This window comes from Meleagris gallopavo, chromosome 6 (genome assembly GCF_905368555.1).
Source record: "Meleagris gallopavo chromosome 6, MGAL_WU_HG_1.1, whole genome shotgun sequence".
NCBI classification, from domain to species: domain Eukaryota; kingdom Metazoa; phylum Chordata; class Aves; order Galliformes; family Phasianidae; genus Meleagris; species Meleagris gallopavo.
The window spans coordinates 39,989,768-40,001,650 of NC_139409.1; the positions used below are offsets into that span (position 1 = coordinate 39,989,768).

Consider the following 11,883-nt stretch of genomic DNA (forward strand, 5'->3'; position numbering starts at 1 on the left):
AGCCCTATTCACTTCCTCAGTACTCCAAAGGGAGGAGGGGAAACACAGAAGGTATAATTCATCCCCAGTTGCTGTTGTGTTGAGCACGAGCAGCACTGGGAAGACTGGGACCTCACTGTTCTAGTAGTTCTTTCATCTCAGTTTCTGCAATTCTCTAATGTTGTCATTTAATTCTTTCAGAGAATAAGCTATCTATTCCAGAACATTGTCTGGTGGTTCTCACTCTGCTTTAGCTTTTTTTATTTTTATTTTTTAATTTAAATAAGTAAATAGTCTGTTCTGTCTATGAAAGTTTTTGTCCATACACCCAAAGCTCTTCAGCACAAGTTAACATCAAATGCATTGTACTGGGACACCTTTGCCATGTTGCAACTGTTTCTACAGTGGTAAGTGTGTGCAGGGGATGATATCTGCCATTTGTTCAGTTTTTTATTCAGTTAATTCAGTATAACTCAATAGAGAATTTAGTTATCTGCAATAACAGTTTCCAAAGCCTGCTGACACTCCAGTGAGAAGCACAACTTCCATTATCCCTACAGATAGGCATTGTTGTCTGCAGGGAGATAGTTCTCACAGCAACTTCAGTCGTGTTAGTTATCAGTCATCAATTAAAGAAAACTGAGTTTGCTCATGTAGCCAGAGAGACTTTGCGCTCAGGGACACACTCAGCTGGCTCATTTGGCAACCAGTTTCTTCCAGAGAAGTCATGCCTTTCTCAAGTAACATCCTTGTATGGATCAAGTATTCCTGAAATTTGAGTGACTTTGTCTAGCAGCCCGCAGACCCCCTTCACGCTCCAACTTCAATGTATTAAATCTCCAGTGCCTTTGGGCACACCATATATAGCAGTGGGGGCAGGGGTACTGCTGGGGAGGGGGATTTAACCCTTTACCAGCAGGTTTTTCTTTTTTCTAAAAGAAAAAAAAAAAAAAAAAAAAAAAAGAGATGAGGTGATTCTTTTTGTTCCCAAACAGAGTTCTTCTTCAAAGTAACAGATTCACTGTCCTACATGCACAGAAAGCATTGTAGAGTTTTGTAGTTGACTTCTGAACAACAGAAGAACCCTATAAACTTTCTAATATTTATCTTACCCCCTCAATTACACAACATGACATTAGTCAAGGTTACAGAAGAATAGTCAGTTCCGACTAGTTCTGGCTAGCTATTCACAGCCTTCCTTCCAGCCTTCCCACTGGAAAGCTGCAGCATCATACAGTTCCTTGACATAGCACTAGGTTGGATTACAAAGCTTAAAGGCATCTACAGTGCAGATGGCTTTCAAGCTTTGCTTATAAAGATTTAAGTCATTTAACTGACAATATGAATGCCATGCATAATAAGAGTCACTGAAATGAAGGGTGAAGAGGGTGTTCTCACGTTTGATAGATAATATTTTTCTCTAAATAACAGTTTGCCTTTTGTTAACCAAGATCACCTGAACAAAGGGCTACATAACACTAGTCCTCTGACACACACCTGCCACTCTGGACAGCAAATACTCAAGTATACAAACAGAACCCAAGACAGCCTGGGTCAAGGGGAAGATACAGCAACAAGCTGTAACCACCATCTGATAACCCCACTGAAGATTCATATCCAAATCAGAAATCCCAGGTAGCATTTTAATCCATCTGAGCATGTCATTTGGTCATTACATACATTGACAGTACCTTAACCTAGGGAAAGGAAATATTTACAGTAGATGGTGATTTATAGTAGTGCCTGTCCACATAATGTATGGGAGAGATGAGCACATAATACCCGCAAACAACTAGAAATAGACAAGGCTTAGAAACCTGACAAAATGCCTTTGAATATTTTGCTTATGCGTGGAAACCAACATTAAAGTGAAGATGATGCAACTCAAGTTTAGCTATTACCTTTAGTTCACTAATGAAAATGCATCCCTCTCCTCCTCCCAGAGCCTGGAGATCCAAGGGCAGCAGTTGCTATCTGACAGGAAGGCACTGGCAAGGAGACCAGCATTGGTGTTTACCTGCGTCACCTTAGTTAATGAGGCTTATACCATAGTCACTGACACAAGAAAGACTTAACTACTGAGGTCGCTACAGGAAGGCATCAGATTTTCAGATTTCCTGGGTTAATATAGGCTATTTTCACTGCACTACTGAAGGCATACCCCACTAGCCCCCAGACTTTAAATATTCAACCCTGAAAAGTGATTTTCAGCCACTGCTAGCAATACAAGACTGCCTCAGGATGCCTACTGCTGCTGGAAGATAAGTCCTTTTCTCCAAGTTAGTGCCATTCTGTTGCACTGGTGCTAAGTAAGCAGAATCATTAAATGAGAAATTAAATGAGAACTTTCTCATTTCAAGTTTCCATGTGAAGACTCAGCCTCTTCAAAAAATAGTAATTCACATACATAAGTAGGAAAGCTGCTAGGACAGGACATCATCCTATCACTGCTCACCCCCTGATGTTTTAGAAATGCATGCTATACATTTAAGTGAAACACATTTAAGTGAAACAGAGGAGTGGAACTCTCATTTCTTGCTGGTGAACATGCAGCTACAAATGAATTCTTGTCAAGTGTATGCATAGGTAAAATGCAGCCCAGCTGAACAGCACAAAACATACGTTCGTAAGCCTCATCTGTGGGTACCACATTTTACTTTCTCATGCTGAAGAACTAGAGCATTCAAAGCTGTTCGGCATTTGTAATACGAATTTGTAATATGAATGAGACTATTAACTATAGGAACTATCCCTAAACATTATTTTGCTGGGGGCTGGTAAAAGAGAGAAAGAGAGAAATAGCTTAGATTTATATTTAGAAAATGAGGGCTTCTGCCACATACTTCATACTACTTGTTTTTGTGTTGATGCTGTTAAGATGGGAGGGGTAAGAAGATGAACACATCTAAAAGTGTTGCAAATGGTACTGCACTGTAAAGATCAGAAGACAGTCAGTATCAGTGATTATTTTCTACATCTTTGTTCTATTCCGGTGAATTCTAAAGTTGGTTTGGGATGCACAAACAACTCAGTAGTGAGAGGATGATACCCATCCCAGCCCACGGCCCTTCAATGGGAGGAGCCGTAGACAAGTCCACGTAGAAAAACACATAGAACAAGGACACACACACCCTGAAGTTTTAGAATCAGGATCATACATTTACTACCATTAAGAAAAATCCCAGCATTGCTAAGCTACTCCCATTCAGTATTTCTATACTTCAATTAAAACTTAAATGCATTCCTAAAATTTATTTAATACATAGTGATGATTTTTATGACCCAAGATCATATTTTTAATTCATCTGTTGAAAATGGATTACAGGTAAAGACAAACCTCATCTATGGATTCTTCTCTCTGGTAACATTAGTCTCAGATTCAGTGCATAGTTAATACAGCCTAAGGTCTGTGCTCAACATACGGTTCTTTGTCTGATGGAAAGACACCAACAGCTCTGCAGGAAGGAAGGGAGCATGGGAGGAGAACTAGGAAGAGACAGGGTCAAGACAGTATTGAAAGAGGAATGGTACCTTCTTAACTTTAGAACAGAGGAACTAGGTAGTTTTCCTCTAAGGAAGCATGGTCTAGCAGGCATGTTTACATGCTCTGAAGAATTAGCTGAAATGATAAACTCTGCATGTGGTACAAAATTTGTTTTCTAAACTGATACAAAATTCAGCCAGACCTTCTCTCCATGTTACTGAAACAATAAAGTCTCCAAGTGTAAAACCGAAGTTAAGGGAATTTTTTTTCAGTATGCAGTAGACTAGTTCTGTACTAGTCTGTATGCAAGCTTCTTTTGCACTTCTGCACTCGTACTGAAAAATTTTTCCCACTACACAGTCCGTGAAAGCCCCTCAAATAAATAAGGCATTTTTATTTCTTCCATTTACTCACTGGAAACTGTCTGAAGTCACATTTCATTAGGCCAGGAGTGTAACAATATCAGATTATCGTCAGGAAAAGCTTCATTGTATTTTTTCCCTAAATGTTGAGGATATTTGAATACCTGCTATACCAGAGTAGAGGAAAAGAGGACAGAGGTTGATTCTGCATAGAATGTTTTTTTAAGTCCTGTTTCACACCCAGTAACGTTAACATCCTCTTAGAAAACAGTTGAAGAATAATCTCTTCTCATACAGGGAAGAGCCAGGAGTTAAACACCTGCTGAGGGAAAGTGCAACCTGAAGGAAAGCAATGCAGGGTAATTTAAGAAGCAACCCGTTTATTAACAGGTATCTGAACATTGCATGGAAGTTAAAAAAAACAAAAACAAAGTACATTTGAAAAAATGAAGATATTTTTCAAATCCTTCATCATTCAGATGATATCAAGTCCACATTACATAGACTATATATGAATGAATTAACCCAAGAGTGTTCTGTTTTCTTCACTGGGGATAAAAACTGAACAGGAAAACAAGTGTCAGAAACTAAACCCAAAATATTAGGTAAAGACTGGATGCTTGCACATGCATTTGATATCTGAAGAGACATGGCAAAAAGGATAAATGAAGGGTGCAGTGCTGTGTAAAAACCTTGCACAATTTTTTTTACATATACACACAGTGTGCACTACATATTTGTCTAGATTCCCCTGATGTGCAAGTTCTCCTATAAAGCTAAAGCAGCCATAGCAGCTGCACTACTGTTAACTTATACATATTCCAACTGGTGGGTGAAGCTGAACAGCATAGAGTGCCATACAGAAAGCTCAGTATTTGGCAATGATGGCAAACCACAAAAGGGAACCATATCCAACCTACTCTTCCTTCCCGGATTCTCTTCCTCCTTTTCCCTTGCAGAAGTTCAGTTTTAGCCAGGCTCCCGCGATTCACATAAATGTACACTAATGCTGAATGAAGAGTTTATTTACCACATTAACTGGTTAAAGTAGCTCATAGAGTCATCTGCTGAATGCACAGAAGCAAGGCCGATGGGAAGAGGACAGATGCTCTCCTTTGAGCAGCCATGAAACATTAAGATAGCTTGCTCCTGTTGTGCAACCAGAGCTGCTGAAAGGAGCCAAGGTGTCAATTCAATGACCCAGGACTAGTACCTCTGAGTTGCACAGGCAGTTGTTCGAATTCCCCCCTCTAACCATACACAAAAATTGTCTCTTTTACAGTCCGCAAGGCAATGAAATGTAATATTTCCTGGTAATCTAAAGAGACAAGTTAGAAGTATATGCAATTCTAGAATTCAAAATAGCCATCTAATTTCAGCCAGTCTTGCTCAAGTGCAGTGATATCCCCATGAAACTATTTCAAATCACTGATCCGATAAGAAACCGCTAATGAGTTTGTGAATTAAGCTGATCATTAAAGAACCTGACCCAAGCTGTAACTGATGAAAGCAAAATGAAAGAACAGTGTAGACAAGGAGAAAAATAATTTCAAAATACTTTCTTGAAGTGGAGGTAAGCCATGGTGCTACAAGGTTTTGCCGTGTGTCTATAAACCACTCCCAAACTGGAACTTGTAAAGTAATACATGGAACTACGGGGTCACAGATCACTAAGTTGACTGGATCTGGCAGCTCTGCACTTTCCCTCTCAAGTGTTACAAGTCTGCTTTTAAAGTGCTTTGACCAACCACCACTGTTGAATCACCAAGTGATACTGAGGAAACCCCCACATCATTCAACTTGAGACTTGGGACTTGTGTTTTCCACTCTTTGCAACACTGAAGTCATTTGAATTCAGGTAGTTTCACCCAAACAAATACTCCGCAGCAATCCCAACACTTTCTGAGCATTTGACTAGTCTGATCGACAATTCTATAAAAAGAAAGAGTTGACTTTTCATTCCAAGATTCTGAGACTATCAGGCATGCTGACAGAAGTCAGCACATTTTATTCGCTTATGGATTAGATTAAAGTAGAATCCTCTTCTGGGTGAAGTTCTACTGGCTTCTATCACAACTACAGCACTGAGAATTCCATCCACACAACAAACAGTCACATGGAAGAAGATTTCAGGGTTGCTGCAGAAGTATTGCTGCCTTTGTACAACGCTCTTAACATCCAACTGAAATCAAGCCTCTTCCAGGTTGCCCTGAAAGGATGTTATAACAGGCAGGGAGGTTCCACACATTAAGCAACTGGACTAGGTTTCAAGAGCGACTTTATGACAAAGAAGAAAGTTTAGTTTTTGCTTTTTTTGCACGAAGTTTACTTCCTTTCCTTTCATGCATCATTGTAGTACTTGCAGGCACTATCCACCCTGAAACCAGAGCCTGGAATTTTATTTTCTTTAATACTGCTATTACAGTAAGTCAGTCTGCCAAGCTGCCAATGACTGCAGGCACTCATAGAGCTCAAATGAGAGCAGAACCAAGTCAGATCATTCCTGATATCCCACTGAAGAGCCGAAATGCTCATTTTTGTATGGCAAAGGATGAACGACTATGTCACAAATGCCCATCAGCTGTCCAGCTCTGAGACTTCCTGGAAACACCCAGGAAGCAGCCATCCACAGTGCTGTTTCCCTATTTCATTTGTTCATCCAAAGAAAATGGGGATGTGATAGGAGGAAAGGTATGGGAACTAGACAGAACTTGGAAAGACGAGACAAAACTAGAACCAAAAGGTGGGAAGCAACAGTGATGTTGGAAGGTCATGTTGAGAGGAGGAAGATAAAGGAACCAACTGTTTTGGCCTAGAGAAATGGCAGAATCAAGGTCAACCTCTTTGCAGCTTATTTCACATAGGGTGAGGAGGATGCATGCTAGGGAAGTAGAGTTCCACAGCTGAGAGCTTCTGCTCCATAAGCTTACCATGACACTGCCCGTGCCTGAACTTACCTGCAGGACATTGGACTGTGAGGAAACATCCTATGCAGTCACCACCTTGTCCACTTCATACAGCGAGCCACAATTAGTAACTACAAGAACTTGAAGTTCCAAGCTGCCATTCCAGCCATGCATTTTAGGTTAGACTTCACTTTGTTTGGCTGTCTAATAGTGCGTTTAGGGTATCATTTAAGTACTCTCCTGGAAAGCTGCCTTTCTATTATCATGCCTTTTATGAGGCTGTAAATAGCATTCTTAGAATTAAACAAGCAATAACCCTCACTGTTTTGCAGCCATCCCTTCTCAAAAATTGTACATCTTGTCCCACGTTTTCAGCAAAAGTGAGAAAGATTTACAGCATAAACTGTTCTCTACAGTCACAGTCTCACTCAAATGTTTCCCCTCGAGTTAATAATAAATACTTGCAAACACTAATCAGGCGCACCCACATTAAGGAACCACCAAAACTCACCAATCAAGAACAGCAGTAGATCATTAATTTGCAGATAAAAGCTTTTCTCAACAGGGGTTGAAGGCTTGAAAGCGCTCACTTGTTTTAAAACAATTTCTCGGTCTACAGGACACAAGGACATCCGAGACCAATCCTAAGACACGCGTACCCTTTTTCTCCAAGCATACTTTTGAAAATAGAAAGCATCAGTTACAAAAATAAGCAAGCTTTTTTCTTTCCTTGTTTTTTTTTTTTTTTTTTAATAAAGTCTTGAGTTTCCTTTAGAAGTCTTCACTTCTAGAGAAGCTGTACAGTTTACACCAGATGGGAACACCTTTCTTTCCTTAATGGTTTAAAGTCTATAACAAAGCACCTTGGGGGTCCCAGCCCAGGGACTCCTTTTCACAAGTGGTAGGGAATACTCAGCGTCTGCTGAACTCATACTTTCTCTCCTCGGCCACTGGCAATTCTTAAGAGGAAAAGCTCCTCCTGAGCTTTCCAGAAAGTTCGAGGTAGCACAGCACTGGAGGAGCTGGGCAGTGCCCGTGCAAACCGAGCGCATCCCCACGTTTTCCCAGGTTAGATAACCGCAGGCGTTTGTGACCAGCTGTCCCACAGAAACCTCTGCGGCTGTCCCACCCCGTTCTCTGCCGGGAGGAAGCTACTTTTAGCGCTAAAGGTGCCGGAAAGTTCCAGCAACGCGCCCCGGATGGACCTCCAGAGCAGACAGGGGGACAGCGAACAGCCATTTCCCACTTTCCGAGGAAAACCAAGGCTCAAATTACCAGAGCAAGAAGCCACGTCCCAACCAAACTCACAACACTACCAGCGCACGGTGTAGCAGCGGCCGCCCCTTCGGCGACCCAGCGCTCGGGATGGTGCGGAGGTAACCTCCCCAGCACGGCCAGCGCAACGCCGGCTGCTCACGTGCGTGGCCAGCGCCGTTCTCCTCTATGCCGCGGGGCAACTATCCGACACAGGCGAGTGCTTCCATTACCTTTCTGGCTCCCAAAACGGCCGTTTCCCTCCTCCCGCAGCTATTCTCCCGCCCTATTGACCCGTTTTTCCCCTCGGACGCGCCGTATGCGCAGCACCCTACACAGCAGACCCTACTAACAGCCCGCAGCTTTCCCTTCTCCGCTCCGCGCGAAGGCAGCCGGGTTCCCTCCCGCCCCGTGGGGCCCCGCGGAGGGCGATGGGGGGCGGGAAAAGGGATGAAGCGCGGGGCGGGCGGCATTCACTCACCTCGTCGTCGTGGTGCTGGCAGTAGCTGGCCCGCTCGGGGAAGACGGAGAGGATGTTGTAGGGCGAGGCGGGATAGGGCGGGCTGAGGGCGAGCGGCGCGGCAGGGCCGGCGGAGGCGGCGGCGGGGCCGGCGGCGAAGCGCTCGATGAAGTGGTCCTTAGTGAGGCGGACGCGCTGGTGCGCCCGCACGCAGTTGTCGCACAGGTGCTCCTGGCAGTCCAGGCAGCGCGAGCTGGCGGCGTTGCCCTCGTCGCAGGAGCTGCAGCGCGGCTCGCCCTGCCGGCTGTGCGGCCGCCGCAGCAGCAGCGCCGCCGGGCCGCCGCCGCCCGAGGAGGAGGACGAGGAGGCGGAGGAGGGCGCGGCGGAGCCGGCGGCGGGCGAGGAGGCGGCGGCGGCGGCGCGGTGCGGCGGCGGGCGGCCGTGGTGGCGGTTGTTGGCGCCGCCGCCGCCCCCCGCGCCGGAGCCGGCGGCGGGCCCAGAGCCGGCGGCGCGGCCGTTCTTCTGCTCGTCGGCGGCGGCCGCCACCACCACGACGTCCAGCAGGTTGCTGAGGAGGAAGTTGGAGGAGGGCAGCGCGTCCATGCCCGAGGGCTCCGAGATCACCACCTTCTGGTCGCAGATGGGGCAGCGCAGCTTGAGCGCGTCCCCCGCGGCGGGGTGCCGCTGCGCCTCCAGGCACTGGCGGCAGAAGGCGTGCAGGCAGGGCAGGACGTGCAGCCGCCGCGCCGCGCCCCCGCACGACGAGCCGCCGCCCCCCGAGGAGCCCGAGGTCTGCGAGGACGACGACGAAGTGGACGAGTTGGAGGAGAGCGGGGCGGGCGAGCCGCACATCTCCTTGCACAGCGGACACACCTGGAAGTCGGCCTCCGGGAACGAAGCCATTGGCGGCGGGGGGGGAGAGGGCGGCGCGGCCCCGCCCGGGCGGGCAGCGGCGCGGGGAGAGCGGCGCTCAGAGCGGGGCGGGGGCGGGGGGGGCTCAGCGCCGGCTCGCGGGCATCGCTCAGGCGCTCCGCCCGGCGGGAGTGCGGGGCCGGCTCCGCGCACGCGGCGTCATCGATCCGGCGCTGCGGGAGCCGGGGCCGCCGCCCGGCCCGGCCGCGCTTCGGTGTCACGGCGCTCAGCGCCCAGCGCCCGCTCCCCGCGGCGTGAAACGAACGGTGCCGGTGCCCGGAGTGGTCCGTCCCGAGCGCCGCGCTCTCATCTCCCCCTCGAGGCCGCGGGCTCACGACGTGTTGCGGGCGCTCGTCCTCTTCCCAGCGCCCGGCGCATGGGCCCGGCGGCCCGGGGCCCCCCGGCGCGGGGAGCGGCTCCGTCCGTGCCGGGCTGCGCGAGTCGCTCTGAGCCGGGCGGCGGCGGGGCTCTACCTCCCGCTGCGCTCTCTCTTCGCGGGACGTTGCGCGGTGTCTTCTTTTCCTTTAAACCTGTGCTTGGCGGGGGGAAAGGGGAAATTTCGTTTCAGTTCCCCCCTCCGCTTTTGCGGCGCGACTCTAGGAGAGGCAGCGAACCACCGAAACTTCCCGACCCCCCCCGGCTCCCGACGCCCGCTTCGTTCCGCCGCCGCATGACCGGGCTGGAGACGGCGCCCTCCCCGCGGCGGAGACCCACGCGGGCGGGACGCAGCGAGGGGGGCTCCGGGGTCGGAGCCCCGGGCGTTCCTTCCCTCCCTACGACCGTGGCTGCCCGCACGCGGTGCCCGGCACAGAGGAACGGCGGCAGGTCCCCACCGGCCGCCCTGCATTATTCATGGAGGGTGGATTATATTCGCTCGCACAAATTGAAGCCGCTGTGCAATGCTATCCGAGAGCGCCTCGCTCGCCCCCTCCTCCTTCTCCTCCTCTCCGGTTCTCCTTCGCTCCGAGCCCCTGCAGCGCCCGGGATCACATTTCCTTTGTCATCGCGCCTCTTCGCGTGGTGTTTTATTGAGAAAATTATCAGAATACCCGAAGAGGGGGAGGGAGGAGGGGAGCGACGCGGCGACCCCCACACCGCCCTGCCCCCCAGCAGCCCTCAGCCCGCCGCCCGACCCGGCCGAATTGCGGCCATCACTCACCGATGCGGCGGCGGCGTCCCGGGCAGCGCGGGATCCGGGCAGAGCCATCGCGGCGGGGCGGTACGGGCCGTGCCGCCCGGCCCGGGCTGCGGGGAGCGCGGGACAGCGCTGGGCCCGCCTCGGCTGCGGCCGCGGCACTGGGGCGGCGCGGCGTGCGGGAGCCTTTTAAGCTCCGACGGCGCGGGCTGACTTCCGCCCGGCCCCGGGGGGCGGCCGGGGGGCGGCGGCAGGAAACATTCGCCCTCCTCCCGCTCGACCTGCCCCCATCCGCCCGCCGCCGCGCGAGGCTGAGGCGCCGGGGACCCCCCTCTGCATGCGCTTTGAGCCGCGCTCTCCCCCGTTTCGCTCGGAGATGCGGCGCTGGGGCCGCTCTTTGAAAGCATCGGGCCGGGGGCGGTCGCTTCCCTTCCTCCGACGCGGCGGAATTGGCAGCGATTCGCCTCCGTCCGCTCGAACCGCCGCTTTCGGGGCAGCGAGCGCCTGAGGGGAACGCTCCGAGCGCCCAGAGAACTGCGGCGCCCCGAGCGTGCGGGGTGCGGGCCGAGGTGCGGGCCGGGGTCTGGGGGAGGCAAAACGCGCTCACAACGAACGCGTGTGGAGCGATGGTGACGGGTAAGAAGAAATAAGGAAAAGGAAACCTTGCCATTAGAACGTACCAAGTGATACTGCTGCTCTGGTCAGGCCTCAGGCACACAGATATCTTGGTGCTCGCTGAAAGTGTCCGCTCAAAAATAAAACATCTTTTGTCCCCCGCTGACAGATACGGAAGACAGCAGCGAGGATGTGTGCCGCCAGTATCTGCAAGCACAGATGCCTGGTGCCCAAGCTCCTCAGCACAGTGTTCTCGTGGTACAGTGTGGAGGCATCGCTGGAGAGGTCCCCAGGGTGGCCCATGTGCATGGAGTTGTAAACCAGTGCAAACGGCTGTCACAGTCCTCAGCAGTGCATGCAACTGGAAATGAGTGTGATGTATTGGTAAAGGACTGGGCTCATGGGCTGTGTATGACATCATTCTGTGTATTACACATCCATGTGTTCACATCAGAGGGAGCAGGTGAAGCCCACCACAGCCCTGACTTGCAGAGGATAAAACACCATTGAGCCCCTTCTCAGATCTGCACTGTGGCCATGGCAGAGGACTATGGTGTCATAGAGTTGTCTTTTTCCAGAGGACGCAGTCAGTGGTGTGGAGTGGCAACTCCAAGACCAACAAGCAACTGGTTAGGCTGCTTTAGTTCCCAGAGAATGCTTTCTGCGTACCCTCCTTGGTTGGAACCCTCATCTTCTGTGTTCAGAAGTACATGAACCCAGCAGAAGCTCCCAGATGCACATCTCCAAGCACAGTAACACTGTCACTCCTCTGGGTC

At 50.1% G+C, this 11,883-nt stretch overlaps 1 protein-coding gene across 2 annotated transcripts in view; it reads right to left on the reverse strand.

Moving 5' to 3' along the window:
- TRIM71 (tripartite motif containing 71) overlaps positions 1-10,884 on the reverse strand; it is a 57,531-nt gene extending 46,647 nt beyond the window's left edge. The window contains exons 1-2 of one of the 2 annotated variants that reach the window (XM_085226402.1): positions 10,517-10,884; positions 8,467-9,887 (exon numbers count right to left, since the gene is read on the reverse strand). In XM_085226402.1, the coding sequence (XP_085082528.1) occupies positions 8,467-9,348 (882 nt within the window). In that variant the 5' untranslated portion in view covers positions 9,349-9,887; positions 10,517-10,884. Of the gene's footprint in view, positions 1-8,466; positions 9,893-10,516 lie in introns of both variants that reach the window. The other variant, XM_085226403.1, reaches the window with a different exon arrangement.
- Positions 10,885-11,883: the final 999 nt, after the last annotated feature.